This window comes from Erithacus rubecula (genome assembly GCF_903797595.1).
Source record: "Erithacus rubecula genome assembly, chromosome: 1".
Classification (NCBI taxonomy): domain Eukaryota; kingdom Metazoa; phylum Chordata; class Aves; order Passeriformes; family Muscicapidae; genus Erithacus; species Erithacus rubecula.
In genome coordinates this window covers 240,408-262,140 of record NC_136658.1, presented here as the reverse complement: position 1 = coordinate 262,140, position 21,733 = coordinate 240,408, and the positions used below count along the sequence as shown (strand labels likewise).

Genomic DNA, 21,733 nt, shown 5'->3' with positions numbered 1-21,733 from the left:
GTCCCGGTGCCGGTGCCGCGGTCTCGGTTCGGAGCCGGGCTGCTCGGAGAACCGTGCGGTGCCGGACCGGGGCTGCCGGTGCCGGTGTCAGGGGTGTCGGTGCCGGCGGTGCCGGTGCCCGGCGATCGCGGTGCCGGTGCCGGTGCCGGTGCGGTGCCCGGAGTTGTAGACGCCCAGAGGTGCCGGTGCCGGTGTCAGGGGTGCCGGTGCCCGGCGGGGCTCGTCTCGCTCCTATCAAAGGCGCCTCCTTTAGGGAGAGTGGAGGAGTTGTTTGTTGGTATTAAAGGCGGAGAGGGAAGCGGGAGGGGGGATCCGCAGGGTGGGTATTTTAATTTTTTTTATGATTGTTATATTGGCGCTTTTTTGGGGGGGTGTTTTAGGAAATTCCTCGGCGGCGGGCGGGAGGAGGCGGGCGGGCGGGGAGGTGGTGCGGGAGCCGCAGGGTTAACCCCTGCAGCCCTGGGCCCGGCCCGAGCTCCGCCGGGCTGCAGCTCTCCCTGGGGCTGCGAGCCAAGAGGTGACATTGGCGGGGTGCATCACCCCCCGAACACGGCCCGGCTGCTCCCCTTGTCGCTGTCAAACGCCACCTGGACACCCAGCTGCTTGAAGTTCCCTTCGCTTCATGGGCAGAGTGGCCCCTGCCTCCAGCCCCCCCGGCCCCAGCCCGCAGTCCCAAACCTCCTCCCGCTCCCCGAGAGCAGCGCTCCCACCCCGCTGCCGTCCGACGGGCACCGACACCTCCCTGGAAAACCACTGCTCATGCCGTCAGCCCTGCAGAAGCCACCTGGCCTCCACACAAGGTTGCTCCTGTTCCTCTGCTCCCCAGGTCCTGCACAGAGTGGTCCAGCTCGGGCTGACAGCCCATCTCTGCTGCGTGCTCAGCTTTCTGCTCCCCAGGATCCTCACAGAGCAGCCGGGCAGCACTGGATCCTCCCCGAGCAGCCGTGTCCCCTCAGCTGTGTCCCCTGCCAGGATAAGCCAGGGCCACCAGTTCGTGATGCAGGTGATTTTCTGCAGCTTCAGACCAGATTTTGTGTGGGTTTTTACCCATTCCTCCTGTTCCACCTTCAAGACGATTCATTAGCACAGGGCACACAGGCTCCAATGCAGCAATGAACACATTCGTGTTCCACCACGGGGAAGGCTTGGATGGAGCTCCCAGACCCTGCAGGACTGCTGGGACTGTTCTTTGCAAATGCCTTCATGTCTGCAGCACACGGCCTCTCTCTCCCCATCATCTCCTTCAGCTTTCTCCCAGCACCAGCCAGGAGGAGCTGTCACCACCTGTGATCCCTTTGGTGGCAGGAGATCTCCTCCATCAGCCAAGGCATTCATTTTTTTCTCTTAATTCCAGCTCGGGATTGGGCTTTCCAGGGTGTGAGGTCTTTGTGCCTGCTGCCATCCCACACTGGGAGTGGCACCAAGCCACTGATTTGCCACAGCATCCCCAAACCTCTTATCCAGGTCATACCAACCACAAGGCCCATTTCTGGCAGAGATTAAAGAAATCAAGGGCAACTTCTGCAGAAAAAAACCTCTTCTTTCCATCCATCCCCCTATTTGATCTAACTCTACCACGTTCCAACACTTTCCATTGCACCAAACCATGTTTGCAGGTGCCTGTTCCTGGAGCTGGATATGAGGGAAATCTTTGTAATGGGAAAGGTTTTAATAACCCTTTAAATCACCAGGTTTGTTATTTTCTCTTTAAGCTGCCAGCAAAAGAAATCAAGATGCATTTCTTTGCCCACACGGGCTGGACATGTATTCTGGGAAGGAAGTGGGAAACACAGAATCCCAGTGATGCAATGCAGGTGAATCTTCACCCCAGCTTGACTCTCTCCCCGGGAACACCTGCGACCCTCCAAGAGCACAGCCCAGTGTGCAGAGCAGAGGACAGAGCAGGGACACCTGCAGGGACGGTCACAATCTGCTGTTCACCACCTCTAACAACGATTTTAGCACTCGATGCCATCCTCTGGGAGTGGCGAGTGTGACTGCTGAAGGACCCGGGAACTCCAGGGGATTTAGGAGCCCAGAATCCAGGGACACCTTGCACATCATCTGCCACCGACCCTCCATGGAAAGCACAAGCTGTGCTGTCACTTTCCATGGCCAACCACAAATGGGAATTCTCACGAGGGAGAATCTCTTCCCTATGCCCATCCCAGCCCTCTGGCAATTTGAAGCCATTCCCTGTGTCCTGACCCTCCATCCCTGTCCCCAGTCCCTCTGCAGCTCTCCTGGAGTCCCTTTAGCCCTGGCAGGGCTCTGAGGTGTCCCTGGATCCTTCTCCTCTCCAGGTGAGCTCCCCCAGCTCTCCCAGCCTGGATCCAGCCCTGGAGCAGCTCTGTGCCTCCTCTGGACCCTCTCCAGCAGCTCCACGTCCCTCTGCTGTTGGACCCAGAGCTTAAAGTTATCCCTCCCTAACGCCACTTCTCCTTTTTCACTGCTCCTCTCATTTCCAGCTCTCTGCAAGCTTTTCTAGCAATGCCCCTCTCTTTCCCCCTCCTGCCTCGATAAAGATGTTTGAAGGGGTTTGGGTAAACAGCAGGCTCCTTCCAGCTCCCACCAGGAAAAGCTGGTACCTCCTCTCCCAGCTCTTCCCTTGCACAGGGCTGACTTGAAAAGCCCATTTGTAGCACAAGTCTGTGGGCAAATTATGAAAGTACTTAGAAAAATGGGGACACAAAGTCCAAGTCAATGAAGTTATTTTGTGCCTCTGCTGCAACAGCAACAGCTGAACTCAGAACTGTGGATCCTGGCCCCACATCAGGGCTAAAACTTATGGGAAAGTTCAGGCATGTCCTAAGTGCAGACCCAGGAAATAAAGGCCAGCCTTGTCAGGAGCAAGGTGCTGTGTTACATCTCTGTTGGGTCTCATAAAGAATACATTCACCCTTTGGCAAAAGCAGGGCTCTTTATCTTCATCTGTGAAGGAATCTGTCTGACAGTTCAATACTGCCAACATCAATCCATCTGTGATCATGAATCAGGCTCCAAAAACCGTGGCATTTGCCTGCAAATAATAAAACAGGGGTGTGTTCTGTTTGTCTTCTGGTTCCCGAGTCTTTAGGTCAAACTCACTTTGTGTTTTCTGGGTAATCAAGAAGACAATTCCCTCGGTTTTTGTTTGTTTTGTTTATTTGTTTTTTTAATGCGAATGAAAGCAGAATCTCCTGCAAAGTACCGAGTAAACAGCCTGGGCTGCGATACCATCCCGCTGTGGCTGGAGGTGAGCTGGCCAGGCGGGAGGAGCTGGCTGCACACCCCACCTTCCCTTGGCAGCCCCGGTGCCTGACATTTGATCCAGCGTGGGCGAGGAGCAGGGCACAGGAGAGGGCTGTCAGCGGTGGGACACCCAGAGGGAAGCCTGCAGCGCTGGGGCCGGCAGGATGGGAGGCTGGAGCCTTGCACGGGATTAGGATTCCCTCTGCAGGCCAGCCCTGAGCTCCACATCCCGAGCTGCAGAGCCACCGAGGCAGAGAGAGCCTCAAAGCTCGGGCAGTGCCCTGGCAGGGACACTGCCCTGCCCAGGCTGCCCCAAGCCTCATCCTGAACACGTCAGGGACGGGGCAGCCACAGCTTCTCTGCCAGCCTGGGCCACGTTTTAATTATTCTTATCATAAATTATTTCCTCCCAGTGCTCCATGTAACCCTGCCCCCTGGCAGTGTAGGGCCATTGTCCCTCGTGGGCTCTGGGTTGGAGGGTAAGCTGGAGACACAGAAACCGAGTTCTGTCCAGGGCAGGCTGGATGTGCAGAACAATTTGGGAGGACAGCTGGCAGAGATCCCTTTCCAACTCCGATGAGCCTGGGACTCTGCAGAGAGCTGAAGCTGTGCACAGCTCTGTCCTGCAGGGAGCTGTGGTGGGGAAGTGCCTCCTGCCCCCCGTTCTCTGTCCCTCCCCAGTGCCCAGCTCCCAGCAGCAGCAGCTCTGTGGGAATAACACACTGCCTCTGCCTCTGGCCAGCAGCAGCATCCAGGGGACAGACACACAACTGCTGGGATAAGGCCAGTCCCAAACCACTGCCATCAATCATCTTAATCCAGCCAGTGTGGGTTTTTTGTTTCATGAGAAGGAACTTTTTTGTCAACTGAATTTCGTGGAGCCCACAGCAGCAGGGATCCACATGCTGGAATCCTTTTAGTCATTCAACAGCCAGAGACAACTAAAGATAGAAGTGTGGGTGAGATGGAAAGTTAATGATATCCCCCAGCAAGTTCCTGGCACACGTGCAGAGGCTGTTCCTTGGGCATGGACAATCCTTTCCTCTCCCCAGCCATGGAGACAGCAGCCTCTCAGGGAGGCTCAAAGGTGCAGGGCTTCACCTCTGTCTCTGCAGCCACATTTTCTCTTCTGCCAGCCCAAAGCAGCTGAGAGGCTGCTAAAATATGATGAAAAGACAAATCGGTTTGGTGCCCCAGCAAAGAAAGGAAAAGCAGAAGAGAAGTGCAAGAGATTTCCATAGCAACTGGTGCAGAGGCTCAGCCTCCCCTGGATTGCTCTGAGTCACCTTCCATGGTGGTTTAACTCTGGCTGGACACCGAGCACCCACCAAAGCTGCTCCATCACTGCCCTCCTCAGCTGCACAGCCGAGGGAAGGCTGAACAAAAGGCTCGTGGGTTAGGAGAAGGATGGAGAGACCGGGACCCGCTGCAGTCACGGGCTGGCAGAGCTGGGGGTGCTCACCTGGAGAGGAGAGGGCAGCAGGAACACCCAGAGCCCTGCCAGTGCCAAAAGGGAGAGGGGCTGGGGACAAGGCATGGAGGGACAGGACACAGGGAATGGCTCCCACTGCCAGAGGCCAGGGCTGGATGGGATACTGGGCAGGAATTCTGTGAGGATGGAAAAGCCCTGGCACAGGGTGCCCCTGGATCGATCCCTGAAGTGTCCAAGGCCAGGCTGGACAGAGATTAGAGCACCTGGGACAGTGGGAGGTGTCCCTGACCATGGCAGGGGTGGAATGGGGAATCTTTAGGGAGCTCCCAATGCAACCGAACCCTACCGAATCCATCCCTGTATCCCTGTATCCCTGTGTCCCTGAATCCCTGTATCCTGTATCCCTGTATCCCTGTATCCCTGTATCCCATCACATCCCTGTATCCCATCCCTGTATCCTGTATCCCTGTATCCCTGTATCCCTGTATCCCTGTATTCCATCCCTGTATCCTGTATCCCTGTGTCTTTGTATCCCATCCCTGTATCCCATCTGCGATTCCCCGATCTGCCCGTCCCACCGAGGAGCGCCGGCCGCCAGGGGGCGCTGCCTCCCGCCTCATGGATATTCATGAGGGGCGTGGCGGCGGCGGCGCGCGCGGCGCCCGTTACTCCGCCCCGCGGGGGGCGTTCCCTCATGAATTATGTGGGTAGGCGGGGCCGCCGCGGCCCTTCAAAGTGTGGGAAGATGGCGGCGGCGGCGGCGGCGGGTGCCGGCGGCCGGGCCGCGGTGCGGGGGCGGCGGCGGCGGGGCCGGCCCGCGGCCGAGGAGCAGCAGGACGCGGCGGTGCTGTCGGTGGCCGAGTGCCCGGTGTGCCGGCAGGCGCCGGCGGAGGCGGTGACGCCGCCCTGCCGCCACTCGCTCTGCCTCTCCTGCTTCCAGCGCTGCCCGCAGGGCCCGGGCCTCTGCTGCCCGCTGTGCCGCAGCCGCCTCTCCACACGGGCCCGGCGGCGGCAGCCCGAGCCCGCAGCCACCGCGGCCGCCGGAGCAGCAGCCGGGGAGCAGCGGCCGCCGGACCAAGGTGCGGCTGCGGCGGCGGCACCTGCGGGCCCCCATCACGGACCGGGAGGGGCGGGGGGCGCGGGCCGGGGCGGGGCCGCGGGCGGGGCCACGGCGGGACGTGCCATGGGTCCAGGGCTCAGCTTTAGGGGATGTGCGGTGATACAGGGCTCAGCTTTAGGGGACGTGCGATGGGATCAGGGCTCAGCTTTAGGGGACGTGCGATGGGTCCAGGGCTCAGCTTTAGGGGATGTGCGATGGGTCCAGGGCTCAGCTTTAGGGGATGTGCGATGGGTCCAGGGCTCAGCTTTAGGGGACGTGCGATGGGATCAGGGCTCAGCTTTAGGGGATGTGCGATGGATCCAGGGCTCAGCTTTAGGGGATGTGCGGTGATACAGGGCTCAGCTTTAGGGGACGTGCGATGGGATCAGGGCTCAGCTTTAGGGGACGTGCGATGGGTCCAGGGCTCAGCTTTAGGGGATGTGCGATGGGTCCAGGGCTCAGCTTTAGGGGATGTGCGATGGGTCCAGGGCTCAGCTTTAGGGGATGTGCGATGGGATCAGGGCTCAGCTTTAGGGGATGTGCGGTGATTCAGGGCTCAGCTTTAGGGGATGTGCGATGGGTCCAGGGCTCAGCTTTAGGGGATGTGCGATGGGTCCAGGGCTCAGCTTTAGGGGATGTGCGATGGGTCCAGGGCTCAGCTTTAGGGGATGTGCGATGGGATCACGGCTCAGCTTTAGGGGATGTGCGATGGGTCCAGGGCTCAGTTTTAGGGGATGTGCGATGGGTCCAGGGCTCAGCTTTAGGGGATGTGCGATGGGTCCAGGGCTCAGCTTTAGGGGATGTGCGGTGATTCAGGGCTCAGCTTTAGGGGATGTGCGATGGGTCCAGGGCTCAGCTTTAGGGGATGTGCGATGGGTCCAGGGCTCAGCTTTAGGGGACGTGCGATGGGATCAGGGCTCAGCTTTAGGGGATGTGCGATGGGTCCAGGGCTCAGCTTTAGGGGATGTGCGATGGGTCCAGGGCTCAGCTTTAGGGGATGTGCGATGGGTCCAGGGCTCAGCTTTAGGGGATGTGCGATGGGTCCAGGGCTCAGCTTTAGGGGATGTGCGATGGGTCCAGGGCTCAGCTTTAGGGGATGTGCGATGGGATCAGGGCTCAGCTTTAGGGGACGTGCGATGGGTCCAGGGCTCAGCTTTAGGGGACGTGCGATGGGATCAGGGCTCAGCTTTAGGGGATGTGCGATGGGTCCAGGGCTCAGCTTTAGGGGATGTGCGATGGGATCAGGGCTCAGCTTTAGGGGATGTGCGATGGGTCCAGGGCTCAGCTTTAGGGGATGTGCGATGGGTCCAGGGCTCAGCTTTAGGGGATGTGCAATGGGATCAGGGCTCAGCTTTAGGGGATGTGCGATGGGTCCAGGGCTCAGCTTTAGGGGATGTGCGGTGATTCAGGGCTCAGCTTTAGGGGACGTGCTATGGGTCCAGGGCTCAGCTTTAGGGGATGTGCGGTGATTCAGGGCTCAGCTTTAGGGGACGTGTGGTGATTCAGGGCTCAGCTTTAGGGGATGTAGCCATGAATGAGTTCAGGGCTCAGCCCAGGGGATTTGGCCAGTTCGGGTTTTGCAATGAGTTTGGGGTCTCAGCCCAAGCCGGGAGGGGGCACTGGGGCTGCTCTGTGCCATCAGGAGGTGGAGGGATGGATAGCATCATCCCTTGGAGGGGATGCCCGGCTGGGGATGTTTCCCCTGTTCCTCGGGTGTTTTTATGATAACCCTGCCCTGATAGTGAACAGTTCCAACAGCGCTGCCAGGAGTTGGGCAGGTTGTGCTGCATCAAGACAGGAAGGGTTTTGCACCATGGCAAGTCCTAGTCCTTTGTTGACATAAAGTTCTTCATCCCTGTGTTCATGGCTTTTTATGGCACGTTTCCTCCCTGCCTCCAAAGCTTGGTGTCTTCCTCAACTCCTAGGAAACTGCTCCCCGTGTTCCCTTCAAAATCAATCCTTGTGTGAGACAGTGGCATTTCTCTTTCCCGGTGGGAGCTGCTGGAGATGCCCACCTTGCTGCTGCCAGAACTCGGGATGCACTGGAATCTGTTGGTTGGAGAGGTGTTGCAGCAGTGCCCATCCAGCAGCACAGCAGCGCTGAGGGGAGCCCTGTAGAGCAAGCAAGGATTTAAGCTCCAGATAAACATCCTTTCAGCCCAGCCCGTTCCTTTCCCAGCGTGTTCCTGGTCTCCCGGTTCATGCTTGTGTCAGCACCCTCTAATTGGCTGTGGGAAGAATTGGCAGGATGAGCTTAAACAGCTTAAATTGGTGGTTTGCACTAACCCCACTAACCTGGAAGAGCTTTAGGCAGCCTTCAGGATTTGCTGACTCAGTGAACAGATGGGCAGTCCAGAGGGAGCAGAGCTGAGCGCTGGGAGCAGCTGCTCCGGAGGAGGGAACTCCCCAGTCTGGGCTCCAGGGCAGAGCTGCCACTCTGCTGAATGGGCTCACATGGCCCAGCTGAGCTGCGATCAGAGCATCCAGCCACAACACAGGAATGCCTCTGCAGTGTCTTAGCTGGGCTTCTTAAAGTAGAATTGACTGGATTCTCTGCTTGTCCTGAGTTGTGAGATGTGTGTGGGACAAAGGGGGTTGGCTTCCCTCTGCCAGAGGGCAGGTTTAGATGGGATATTGGGATGAAATTCTTCCCTGTAAAGGTGCTAAGGCCCTGGCAGACGCTGCTCAGAGAAACTGTGGCTCGAGTGTTTAATTAAATCACTTAAAATGTGCAGAATCTTTAAAACTACTCTGTATGATCACTTGACATACCTTGTTTATTCTAGCTTAAACCAGCTAATTAATCGTGGTTTCCTGTCCCAGTTCTTGTGATTCCCTTTGGGATTCTTCCATAATAGTGGGTTTGAGGAGCTCTCAGACCTTGGCTGGAGCTGGGGATTCTGCACTAGCTGTCCCAAGAGGTATAAAGTCCAAGCCTTGCTTTGGTAAGTGAGGTTTCTTCTATTAAAACAGTTGCATGTTGCAATTGTTGGAAGACAGAGAGGAGCAGCAGATGGGAGTCCTGGAGACTGCGGGTGTGTGTTTGAGGATTCGGTGGGCCCAGAAGGAGCAGAATATGTTTGCAGTGAGGTGCTCAGCCTTGTGAGAGAATAAGCACATCCACATTTCAGAAGTCAGATTTCTTTTGTTTCTCCCGTGCCCAGTAGCAATTCATAACAATCAATAAGTGGTGCTCTTGTAAGAGGTGTGGCGTGTTTTTGCCAGACTCGTAAAATGACTTCCCCCTCCTTCCTCCCAGTCTTTTTTTGGCAGTGGTTTTCCCCTTTCCCCGCTGGACCAAACCAGTCTAGTTCTTGAGCATTTCCTGATGATTCCTTCAGTTCCTGTCATTTCTGTTGTTCTGTAGCCTGTCACTAGTTGGTTTTTGTCTCAGGACCACAGTGCTGCAGCTTGGGAAGTGGCACTCCTGAAGAAGCCTTTCCCTGTCTCGGGAAAAGCAGTGATTTGCTCTCCACATCAAACTGACTAAAACTGACACCGTCTCTTCTCTCCTCCTAGTCACAGTGTTGTATTGCTAGTGGGATGGGTTGAATCTAAGATTTCCTAGACAGGTAGGACAGGGTGCCTCTCTGGGGGTGGTAGCTGTGCCACGAGGCTGTCAGAGGGCTCGCACCTCCATCTCTCCTCATTGCCCTCTCTCCAGCACTCCACAATACTTAAATTGTTTTAAATCTGCCATTCAGGCCATTAATGAAGAGAGTGATTAGGACCAGACCCAGAGCTAGCCCCAGTGGTCAGTGTAAGAGTCATGCAGTGAATCATTAACTCTTGGAAAATAATTTTCCAGTTGAGTAGTGGTTACACCTGTGCTAGGGTCAGGAAATTCCTAACTTCTTGTTTTATGTTTTGAAAACATTAAAGATTTCATCTTCAGCTGCAAGTGTTAACTGCCAGGAGTTAAAAGGAAAAGTAGTCAAAAGCTCAAAGGAGATGGAAGCTGCAAAGCCTGTTGAAAGTTTCCATGGAATGTGGGGGCGAGGGGGATTCGCTGCTGCTGGAGGCATCGGTTTGGCAAAGCCCAGGAGCCTCTGAAGGACAGACAGAGCAGGAGGGTGCTGAACCCAGTTCAGCTTTACTTTTAGTGTTGCTGAATTCACCAGATGGAGGTTCCTGAGTCTTTTGGCAGTGAGTGTAAAGTGTGTGGCTCCATGGGGTAAGGCACACTTCCGAGCTGGCGTGGAAGGATGGAATCATTCCAGGGCATGGAGGCTGCCAGTCAGATGCCTCTTGTAAAGAAAACCAGCGTTAAATAATTAGAAAATCTTTTGTCCCCTCAAATAGTGCAGAAATCAGTTGTTTTTCCAAGACTGAGCACAATAGGATGCAACTCTTGTCTGCCAGCATAAAAAAGCAGGATGCTGGGTTTGATCCTGCCACTGTGACTGTTTCAGTGCTCTCACCAGGTGTGCAAGGAGCATCCCAGCTGCAGCCTGGGAGGAGGGAGAACTCCTGCCCTCTGCAGAGTCTCCCTCACTGGAGGTATTCCAAAGCCCTCTGGCACAATCCTGTGCTCTGGGATGGTGCTGCTGGAGCAGGGAGGTGGCACCGGGGTACCCACAGCAGTTCCTTCCAGCCTGACCCATCTGGAGTTCTGTGAAATGCAGATATACATACATTTTTGGTTTCATCTCTTCTGTACAGAGTTGGAAATTCGGGGTATCATCTCTTTTTGACCCACCTGTAAAATGTACAAGTTGATACATAAAGATACTGTTATTAAAGTTGCCTCCACTTGATGTTGGACCCCTTTAGTTCAACCACTGCAACTTACACACAAATGTTACTCCATTATTTAAGATTTCTTCCGGCTTGCTGAACCCAAGTGAGAAATGAGGGAGTTGACGTGGCTCATCTTTCCTGGTGCGTGTTTCCCTTGGGTTAGCTCATGCCCTGCAGGGGAGAGCTCCACCTTTCCAGCTCTGGAGACAAGCCTTAAACATTGAGAAGTAATTGCAATTTGCTGCAGGCGAGTTACAGAGTGCTGCTGCTCTCGGACCGTCTCAGTGGAAATTCGGCTTGATAAAGTTCACAAAGAGCTGGAACCGCTCAAGGACACAATTGAAAAAACACTTTGGGAAGCCAGTGGAAGGTTTCCAGCGTGGCTGGCTGCGGGAGCAGGAGCAGGGAATGCAGCCTGACCTCCCCAGCATCAACCCTGCCTGGGATTTTTGTCACACGTGTAGGGACACTTGAGATGGTTTCCTTTAAAAACAAGCCTGGCTCGTGCAGGCATGTGAGTGAGAGGAAATAGCAGCTCTTTTATGAGAAAAAAGGCTTTATAACCTGCATGCTTAACGTTTGCTTACATGAGATGATTTTTCTCCCTCTGAGCGAATATTAAAGAAATGCTTTGTGATTTGTGCAGCTCTGGCATTGGCAGCATTGCCTGTTCCCAGCTTCAGGGGCTGCGAGTTTGCACTGCCCTCACTGGCCAGAGGAAGATACAGGGCTCCCTAGAACTTTGAAAGGGAAGCCAGGGGAAAACAGGACAGCTGCTAACAGGGTTTCACCAGTCTGTAAAGCCAGGGGAGGCTCGCTTTGGGAAGCAGGAGGAATTCCTTCTCTGAAAGGGTGTCAGGCATGGCTGGGGATGCCTCCAGAGGTGTCCCGAGGAACACCTGGAGGTGTCCAAGGAACGACTGGATGGGCACTCAGTGCTCTGGGATGATGACAGGATGGGGTTGGGCACAGATTGCGCTCCATGGTCTCAGATGTCTTTCCCAGCCTAAATAATCTTGGGATTCTGTGAAAACGTGGTGGAGCTGCTGGTTTATATCCTTTAATTTCAGCAGGGTGGGAAAAGGAAGTGCCCCTGATGTTTGCTCCTTGCTCGAACCTGTCCCATCCTGACCGTAGCACGTTGGATGATGAACTGTGCTGCACCCTGCCTGGAATACTGATATGGATTGAGCCGGGATGGTTGTCCAGGGGTTGTTGTTTTGTTGTGGTTGTTTCCTTTTCCCTCCAGGCTCCTCCAGCTGAAGTGCAGCTTGCCCAGACTTGCACTGCACAGAAGTGGGAGAGAGCTTTGAGGCTGATGGAAGCAAGGGACTCCTTCGGGAATAACAGACTCCGGGGATGGAAGCTAAGCCATGATCCTGTGCCAGTCTGCTCTCTGAGTTCCCGAGGGAGAGGGAGGGAGTGGGAGCAGGGCAGGGAATTTCTGCCGGGCAGAGCATGCTGCCCGCTGTCAGAGCAGTGTCCGGGAGTGCCCGGCAAGGCGGTGCTGGCTCCGGCTCGGGGAGGGATGCGGGGGAGGCGCTGGGGACGCGGCAGGGCAGGGCAGGGCAGGGCAGGGCAGGGCAGGGCAGGGCTGGCAGACCGGGCTGTGCCGCTGCTGCTGCTGCCGCCTCTGAGCCCGGGTGTCCGCCTGCAGCAGGACCTAAAGCCTGGCTTCATTCCCGGGACTCCAATTCCCTGTGCCTAAAGCCTGGCTTCATTCCCGGGGCTCGGGTTCCCTGTGACATCTCCGGGCCGTTACTTCACCCCTGTGTTTACATCCTCCCAGTGCTCCCTGATTGCTTAACTGCTTGTCAAGGACTCTTGAGAGTCTCAAAGGGAACTCGGGAAGTGCAAAGTGGGATTGCTCGGCCATCCTCCTCCCGATGTTCCTGTATGTTAAACAGAGCTGTGATAGCACTGCAGGAATATAAACATCTGGGGTTCAGAAAAGTGCTGCAGAGGCTCTTGTGCCGCCTGTGGAGATCTCACCCTTTTTGGGAAATAATGGCCCACACCGGTTATCCTGCGCTGAAAAGTATTTCCTTTTTCTTCCCTTTCTAGATTTTATATTCAGAGCACCCATTAAATTAAGCAAAACGGGAGAACTCCGAGAAGAATATGAAAACCAGCTAAGGAAGGTCAGTATTTTGAGTAATTGTGGTTTTTCTTCCAGAATAAGTTGGATTTCCTGCAGGAATGCCATCCTACCTGTAGGGAAGCCTGAAGGGCTTTTTTTTCCTGTTTTATAACAAAGGTCATTTATTCTCTTTATACTGTTCAGCCAGTTCAGGAAATGGCTGTAACTGAGCATGTAGAAGCAAAGTGTTGCTGTCTTAGTCTGCCTTCCAGAACATGGAAGTGCACCTTCTTTGGAGTGACTGTTTGGTTGTGGATGTAATTCCATAAAGGCTTTTGCAGCATAAGGCATCTCCTTTTCCTCAATCATCCTCTTCCTCAAAAAAAAAAAAAAAAAAAAAAGCCAAGCAAAAACAAAACAAAACCAAACTATTCCAAACTAGAGCTGTCTGTTTTTACTGATGGGCGGTGTCACTGCAGGTTACTGTGATAGCTTTGGCTGGCTATTTCATTAACTGATCTTAGGAATTGCATACTCTTCTTCAGCTGATGTGCCTTGCCAGGAAGGCAGGGACACTGTGTGCAAAGTCGTAGCACTTGTGGCATTTTCAACAGCAATTCTCTGTCAGGTTTAAGGAAATATATTTGCAGCATGGTTAGGCTGCAGCTGAAAAGTTTTTTACATGTAAAGTTTGACTTCAGCAAAAAGATACCGTGTACAGCCCAATGCAAACACTTCTCACTGCCCATCCAGTCACAGGGAAATACTTTATCATGTTTCTGGCATTTGGGTGTGTTTCTGTCCTGTTCTTGTTCAGCCTGCTGCCTTCCCCTTCTTGCTCCCTGCCAGATGGGAGATGGGTTTCTTCCCCCTGCCAGCTCAAACTTGCTTTATGTGAAGCTCAGCTGAAAGAGCTGGGTGGGAGGAGATTCTGTGAATCGTCATCCTACAGCAAATGGCACTGAAATTCTGCTGGTAAAAATGACAGCTGATGATGCAGTCACAGTGTTTCCTTATTGGTAGAATCAGCACAGAACCACAGAATCGTTTAGATGGGAAAAGCCCTCTGAAATGGAGCCTGACTGTTCCCCCAGCACTGCCAGGGCCACCAGCATCCCATGTCCCCCTCTGTGCCACAGCCACATGGCTTTTCAATCCCTCCAGGAAGGGTGACTCCACTGGGCTGCTGTGCCAATGACTGGCTACCCTTTCAGGGAAGGAATTCACCATTAGACTGATACCCAGCCTAAACTTCCCCTGGTGCATCTTGGTGCTGTTACATCTTGTCCTGTCACTTGTTACCTGGCTGCGAGACTGGCTCATCTGGCTCTACCCTCCTGTAGGGAAGCAAAACTGTGACTGTTGCTACTCACCAAGAGTTTCTTGGTATCCCTGAGCTTCTGAGGTAGGCAGGAGGAGACAGGAGCTCGGGTTTGGGAGTCTAAGCTCGTATATGATTGGGTTTCCTTCCATGTCTCAAGACACAGGGTTTAATCCCAGCTGCCCTGCCTGTGCAGTGGGGATGACCTGGGCTTCCCTCCTGAGGAGGGGAGAGGAGCCTTGCCAAACCTTTTTCCATCCCCTAGATGTGACCTGGTTTACGTATCTGAACTCTCGACCTGCTTCCCCACTTCTTGCAGTTGAAAACAAAGTGGTACCATAATTATGTACTGAAGAGATTTTATTTGAGGTGGATTATCTCACAGCTGATTTTTCTCCACTGGCTTTCAGAATGAGCTAGATATTTGCTGTCTGTGCAGGACAGAGAGGTGGTGTTTTCCTCTTTAGTGCCCTCGATGCTCTTGCATTTTATGTTTTTCTGTGTGCTAAAACCCTAACTCATCCTGTCCAGCTGTCTTCCTATCACAGCAAGTCTGTTGCCTGTGAGCACTCAGAGTGGGAGGGAGACTCCCACCTGAGGCATGTGCTGACATGCATCCTCCCAGAGGCAGCACAGTGCAGGGCAGACAGGATCCCAAACTGTGTGAGCTGGCCACACTGCTGCACATGCATGTTCCTGTCAGGAGAGGTGGTTCTGAAGTGGGCTTTTCTTGAGTGGCCATTTATCAATTGCTTGTGCAGCATTTCATTTCCCCTGCAGTTACAGTATCCAAAGGACTCAAATGCATTTTCTGCTAACTGTGCTGGTCACAGCAGCTGTTGGTCCTGCATCTAGCATTTCAGAGGTGCTGCTCTGATAACATGAGTTATCAGAGTTATCATGAGTTATCCCAGGGTTCATTCTGTCAGACTCTTGTTCTCCTGTCCCAGCACAGCATTGCCATGCCTGGGAGGAAATTCTCTGGGAGACAATTTGCATTAAGGCTACTTCAAATTATTATTTTTGTAATTAGTACAGATTTTATAATTAAATTTTGATTTTTTTTTTTCAACCTTAGTTCTGGATCTAAATTCTTTTTTCTATCCTATTAATTAGGATTAATGTTGTTGCTTTATTGGCTTCGTTGTCAGTACCTCACACTAAGTGTGCCATGGATTCCCCAAAATCCTTAAATATTCCTGTGTGTTGTTACTTGTTCTTGTGTCTTTGGATTTATAATTTAGCCAGTGAATTTTTCTGTATAACTTTCTTCCACATGAGAAATTCAGTAGTGCTGGGTAGTATTTCAGTCAGCCAAAAGAAAAAAACAAAAAACACTTTATGATAAATCTTGATGTGAATTTGTTTTTCAGATGCTTCAAAAAAGGCAGCAATGCTGTTGACTTAGAGCAGACTATTCATCATGTCTGCATCATGTGGTCACAATCTATGTTAGTCAGACACTGTTGTAGTTATTGCTTGAGATTATTAATAGATGAGGAATTTAAAGATACATCTTAAAACAACTCTAAGCAAGGAGTCAAACCAGTCTTTGAAAGTATTTGCTGAACACCCACAATCAGCCAGACAGTGGAGTTTTTCCTGGTTTCTGCCTTGTTTCCTCATTGTTTTCCTCCTTGATTCTCTGTTCCTTATCTCTGGGAGCTTGGATTCAGTAGGATTCGGGTCTCTCCAGTTTGAAAATCACAATGTGCTTTTCCTGTAATGCCTCCTGAGCTCTGTTTTCTTTACCATCCTTATGTCCATACTTTTAGGGTTTTCCCCCTCCTGCAGCAGGGAAGAAAAACACTAAATATTTTTGGCAGAATGAGGAATTGTTGCATCATCCCACAGTGCCTTTTTGAGTTAGGGATCTCCTGAAGCACCTGAGATGCCTGTGCCCAAATATGAGGAAAAACCCAGGGATATGAATTCCTGTGATTCATGAGCAGGGTGAAGATGTGTCAGTCACAGGTCCAGGTAACTTCTGCATGGGGGGTGGCTGGAGGAAGGAGGGAGGATTGTTCCCTATGCAGATCCTTGTAGAGTATTCCTGGGCTGTGTCTGAGTTGAGGCAGAGGCAAGACACAAGCTGGAACAGTGGCTGAGTGGTGGAGGGAGAGGGGCAGGGACAATCAGGTGGTGTTCTCTTGTGTTCTGCCAAGCTGCTCAGGTGGTGGAAACAAGGAGAAAAGGAGTGGTGTTGGTTTTGATAGCATGTCTGCAAATAAAACCCAAAAAACCCCAAAAAAGTCCTGGCAGAAAAGGGGAGTTTGATTCCTTAGGTGAGGAGCAAAATAGTGCAGCAGAGTCAGAGTCCGTGCACCTTGTGTCCCAGATCCTGGCATTCCCTTGCACTTCTCTGTGTCTGAAACTGAATTCAAGCTTGGAGTCAGCTCTCAGGGGCAAGGTGCCTCTCTGGATCCTCTCCATCCCAACATTGGTGAAACAATGGCATTTCACCTCTCGTGTAGCTTTCAGTTGGGAATTGCTGCATCTCACCTTTTATTTCAGATGATGCTGCTTATGTGTCTGCCAAACTCTGTGTGCTGCATGTCAGGCCACTGGAAGGCTAAAACTGAAATATCACAGCTTGCTTGAAACTAATTTTGCACCTTTTTATTTTCTCTACCTACAAGTAGAGAAAAGCTTTTGTCTGTCTATTTTAGAAAATACAGTTGCAGAGAAGGCTTTCTCCAGCCCTGGGCCTCACACTGCTTTGTTGTTCTGCAAAGAAGATAAAATACATGGTACTTGTGTATAAAACACAAATGTGGTGTAGGAGCAAACCAGTCTTCTCATTACTGTGAGAGAGGCAGTGGCTCTACCCTGGAGTAGAGAAATGAAGGCATGAAATTAAATGATGTGACCAACCTCTTGTCTTGCCAATCTGTAAGTGTATGACTTAAAATTATAACTACTCTACCTCTATTATCATTATTTCCAGCTGAGAGAAGAGAAACTACAAGAAGAAAAGACGTCTGAGGATCTGATTCACAAGTTCATTCTAGATGACATGGACATAGGGAAAAGAAAAATGGAGGAACAGCAGAAAAAAGATGAATCTATAGTGTTGAAAGGGAACCAAGACTCTGTAAGTGAGCTCATGCTTCTCCTTCCCATCCACATAACAAAATTTTCATTCTTTGGCTTTCCAGGATTCCTTGATTGAGTTTAAATAGCTCATGAAGGGTATGAGCTGGCAGATTATAAAGATCCTTGTTAATGAGAACTGTCTTCTAAGGTCTGTTATGTCTGCAGATGTTCTTCTAGAGGTTTTTGTCCCCTGTTTTACCCTCTCCTGTGTGACTCTTCCTAACACAGCAGATCCCCTCAGCTTTGGGGATGTCCTTGGTCTTCAGCCTTGTGTGCATTTCCACGAACATTTCTCCATGAATCTTCTACAGTGAACTTTTACAACTGAAGTTCAACACATTCTTTATGCTGACTTCTGCCCATTTCATTTGGGAGGCTCTGCAGGAAATGTTCTTAAAATTTCCACTTGATAGGCTGGTCCATGGGGGCTGAGTAACCAACACCCTGTAGTAACCTGTACTGTAGAATTTCCCCACATTTTCTTGATCAATAAATCACTTTATTTGATGACTAACAGCTATATATAGGAGCTGTGTGCTTATATTTGTATTATTTATGCCTTATGTCCTGTCAGTATAATCAGAAATGGGGGACGTGGGGATCTTTAACCCTTTTGCAGGAGCTTTATTTTCCAAGTTACTCTTTCTGTTGTGCATGTCAGCTAACTCTCCCTTGATTGGCTTCAGTTTCCGGAGCGTCTCTCGGACTCCGAGAACGAGGAACCATTCCAGGGCCGGCCAACCCATCGCTCAGCTTTTGTTTCCAAGACCAGTGCCTACTCCTTTGCTTTCCTTTCAGGGTAAGATGCTGAGGCTTTGTTTAATGTCCCTTAAAGATGTTCTTCCCACCTGTGATGCTCTAATCAAATGATGGTTCCATTATAAAAGAAGCTGGTTTTTTTTCTGGAATTTCAGAGCAGACTCGTTGGTAGAATGTGGTATCTGTCTGATTACTTTCTACCTGGAAGTTAATGTTCATCCCAGGAAGGAGAAAAATCATTGCCAGTAGATTTAAACTATTAGTCAGAAATCAAAATTCTGTAGGGTGAACTCCAGAGTGCTGGTTCCTTCTCCAGCAGAGATATGAAGGGATAGCATCAGCCCCAAGCAGCTTTTTCCCTGGGAAGCTGTTGCTTGAGGCAGTGGAAGCAGCTGAAGGGGCAGGTGTGTTTCCACATGAGAGGCAAAGGGGTTCCAGCTCCTCGCTGGGGCTGGGCTCAGGCCGTGGTGGGCCGTGGGCAGAGGTGAGCACAGACCAGGGCTCTGCAGAGATCCAGCACTCCTGGATCCCTGTTCCCCGAGGCACGGGGGTGTCTGCCAGCCCAGTGCTGCCAAGGCTGATGCCTCTCCCACAGGCAGCAACTGCCAGGGCTGTTGAGCTGGCTGTTCCTAAGGTCACAAACCTTAGGAATCCTGTTCTCACCCCTCTGCTTTTCAGGAATTTAACCTCCAAGGTGGAGAGGAGTCGGAGCTGCAACGACACCATTCAGGAGAGATCCAAGAGCAGGCAGAGATCAGCCCCAGCCACCAAAACAAAGGTACAGGCAGCATCTGGAAACAGGTTCCTGCATGTAAATGTTCTTATCTGAGGTTACACAGCAGCAGTAATCTGGAGATATAAAATATGAGCTTTGTGGCACTGTGTTATCACCACAGGGCCAATCACTTCCTTGCGGCTCCCAATAAAACCTGCTGGGTTAGGAACTGCTAAACAGAAAAGCAGACAGCTGTCAGGCTTCTTGTGGAGGCTAATTGGAAAGGCTAATTGGAAATGGAAAGGGTTTTCATTAGGCTTTTGTTCGGTAATTAATTTTCTTTACAAGGTTAAATCCCCAGCCTTTTCTTTTTCTGGAAGAAAAATCTTTTAGAAGTTTAGGAAAATAACGTTCTCTTCCTTTACCTTTCTCTCCAAAGCTGTTTAAACAGCAAAACCCATTGCTTTCCTGACATGAGGGTACATTGGCGCTTCCATACTATAGAAAATCCAAAGGCCTGATCTCCATAGGATCAGAGAATGGTTTGGGTTGGAAGGGAGCTTAAAGGTCATCCAGCGCCCTGCCCTGGGCAGGGAGACCTTCTCACGTCCCACGTCAGCCGTGGCAGTGCTGTGAGCAGCAGAGGGTGTTGGGGACAGCTGTGCACAGCAGCCATGCGTTGTGCCGTTCTGCCCTGGCTGTCCCTGTCCCTGTCCCTGTGCCTATCCCTGTCCCTGTCCCCGTGCCTGTCCCTGTGCCTATCCCTGTCCCTGTGCCTGTCCCTGTGCCTGTCCCCATCCCCGTCCCCGTCCCCGTGCCTGTCCCCGTCCCCGTCCCCGTCCCCGTCCCTGTCCCAGCCCCAGTCCCTGTCCCTGCCCAGCCCCAGCCCCTCCAGCCTTGCCTTGCCCCGCAGGTGCTGCCCGCGGCGGGGCCGGCGCCGCTGCTGGGGGTGCTGGCGTGCTCGCAGAACCACCGCTGCCTGTCGGCGCCCGAGCTGACGGCCGAGCGGCGCCTGCTGCTGGGCGCCGTGTGCTCGCTGCCCGCCCTGCACCGGCCCGAGCGCTCCGTCAGCCCCGAGAGCAACGACAGCATCTCCGAGGAGCTCAACCACTTCAAGCCCATCGTCTGCTCCCCGTGCACGCCCCCGAAGCGGCTCCCCGACGGCAGGGTGCTGAGCCCCCTCATCATCAAATCCACCCCCAGGAACCTCAACCGCAGCCTGCAGAAGCCAACCACCTACGAGGCCAGTCCTAGAATACTGAAAAAGTGGGAGCAGATATTTCAGGAGCGTCAGATCAAAAAGACTCTGTCTAAAGCGACCCTTACGTCCTTGGCTTCGGAGCCCGGGGAAGACATCGTGGTTCCTGACATCGCCAACTCCAGCAGCTGCACTAAAGAGCAAGTGCAGGGTGATCCCCTCCCACCTGACACAGCGGGAGAGCCTCGCCCCGAGCTGGATTTCTTCCCTTCTGTCAGTGAAGTGAAGCTGGGAAGAGGGACTGAGAGGAGCAGAGGGTCACAGGCCTCAAGCGCCGACGCCGCTGCTGCTGAACCAGACGTGCGATCAAACGCAGCCTCCCTAAACGCGCGAGTGGCTGAAGCCCCTGACCTAAAAGTGAATGCGTTCATGGACAAATCCTGTCTTAGCCTCGGCCCGAAAATGCTGGGCAGGAGACTCGTGGGCGTCAGCGCGTCGCTGCCCGACAACAGCCCGCTGGGAGTGCCCATCAAGGCGTCGGGGAAGAAGCAGCTGAAGTACCTGAACAACAGCGAGCTGGTCAACGTGCAGAACAGCACCTGCAGCTGCGTGGAGAACATCCTCGGGGAGCCGCCGCCGCTGCTGCGCCGGGGCCGCAAGCGGCGCTGCAAGACCAAGCACCTGGAGCACAAGGGCTCCGCCAAAAGACTGAGACACGCGGCGGCGGACACGGCCCCCCCCGAGCCCCGCAACCCGCAGCAGAAGCTGCAGCAGGAGGAGGAGGACAGGAGGCTGGCCCTGCACCTGCAGAGCATCTTCGACAGCGAGAACAGGACGGTGGACAGGCGGAAAGCCCGCGCCGATCGCTACCTGCTGCGCTCCAAGAGCACGCTGGGGGCCAAGTAGCGCCGCTGGACCATGTTGCCTTTCTGTGGGACCCTGAGGGTTATCAGATTACCTTATAGCAAAACTATTTTTTGCCCTGCTTCCACCCACGCTGTTGTTTTTTCATTTCGGTGGTAAGACATTTCTAGGTCCAGTTCAGAGAGAAGCCAGCGTCCTTTCAGATTTTAAAAACATAGAGAGAGAGAATGAGAAAGAAGCCTTCCGGTCCTCTCTGGTCCGTTGGCCTGAAGGAATTGTCTGTGATCCCTGTGAATACACTGCAAGGCTTCCACACGCAGTGGGCACCCCTGAGATCCCCAGCTAGCAGGGGACGTGGGCTATGAGAACCATCCCTTGCCAAGAGAAGTCTGAGCTCTGCTCATGGAAATTATCTGAGAAAATTATCTTCTCCTCTCTGCCTGCCCCATTTTCTCCCTCAGGCTGCCTCTGGTCGTGGGGTCAGCCTCTGTGGGGAGCAGCCCATGCTCCGTATTTCTCCTGGGGAGCCCTAAACAGAGTCCCCCCATAGTACTTCCAGTGAATGTATCTCACTGTCTGCAGCAGCAGCACAGATCATTCATCACTTTCTTGAAGCAGAAAGCCAAATGCAGTGAAAAGAAAGACCTAAAATAAGGATTTTACTGGAAAACCTGATAGGGATTTATAATTTCGTGTTTGTGACAGGGGAGAGAGCTCAGGTGGAGCACCCACACGCTGAGCACTGTCTTTTCCAAACCAAGAGGATTTCCTGTTCTTCCCTGCAGAACTGAAGAAAGGGAGATGGTGGCCAGGGAGTTTGTGGAGGGACGTGCTGCCAGCTGCCACGTCCCTTGCTCGGTTCAGAGCTCTCTCAGTGCACCTAGGGCGTGTGCTTGCACTGCAGAGGAGCATCCCAGGGGTCCAGCCAGGCAGCCACTGTGACAGGAGCCTGCCTGTGCCAAGGGCTGCCCTGCCCTCTGCAGCCCCCTGGCCTCAGCTGCAGACTGAAAGGGCTGGCTGGAGCCTGCCCTTGGTGGAGCACCTGTTCTCTGCCAGATGTGGCAGCCACCTCTGGGCGTTTCCAGCCCTCTCCCATGGGTTATTTCCATGGATTATTCCCAGTAAGGCAGCTCACAGGGTGCCCTTCCAGCTCGTCCTTGGCAGCTGCCTTGCAGAGTATTCACGAGGACCCTCCAGC

At 53.0% G+C, this 21,733-nt stretch overlaps 1 protein-coding gene across 1 annotated transcript; it reads left to right on the top strand.

Moving 5' to 3' along the window:
* Positions 1 to 5,384: 5,384 nt before the first annotated feature.
* On the top strand, positions 5,385 to 20,748 carry RNF169 (ring finger protein 169). The gene is made up of 6 exons (XM_079315426.1): positions 5,385 to 5,742; positions 12,567 to 12,643; positions 16,851 to 16,997; positions 17,686 to 17,798; positions 18,437 to 18,536; positions 19,387 to 20,748. The coding sequence occupies exons 1-6, from the start codon at positions 5,409 to 5,411 to the stop codon at positions 20,575 to 20,577; spliced, it is 1,962 nt and encodes a 653-aa protein (XP_079171552.1). The 5' UTR covers positions 5,385 to 5,408; the 3' UTR covers positions 20,578 to 20,748.
* Positions 20,749 to 21,733: the final 985 nt, after the last annotated feature.

Bases quoted from the DNA above. Each gene is read 5' to 3' on its own strand.
- RNF169 (XM_079315426.1), top strand. From the start codon at position 5,409: ATGGCGGCGGCGGCGGCGGCGGGTGCCGGCGGCCGGGCCGCGGTGCGG. The intron at 17,799-18,436 runs GTAAGATGCTGA...TCTGCTTTTCAG, and splicing joins TCCTTTGCTTTCCTTTCAGG to GAATTTAACCTCCAAGGTGG. The intron at 18,537-19,386 runs GTACAGGCAGCA...CTTGCCCCGCAG, and splicing joins CCCCAGCCACCAAAACAAAG to GTGCTGCCCGCGGCGGGGCC.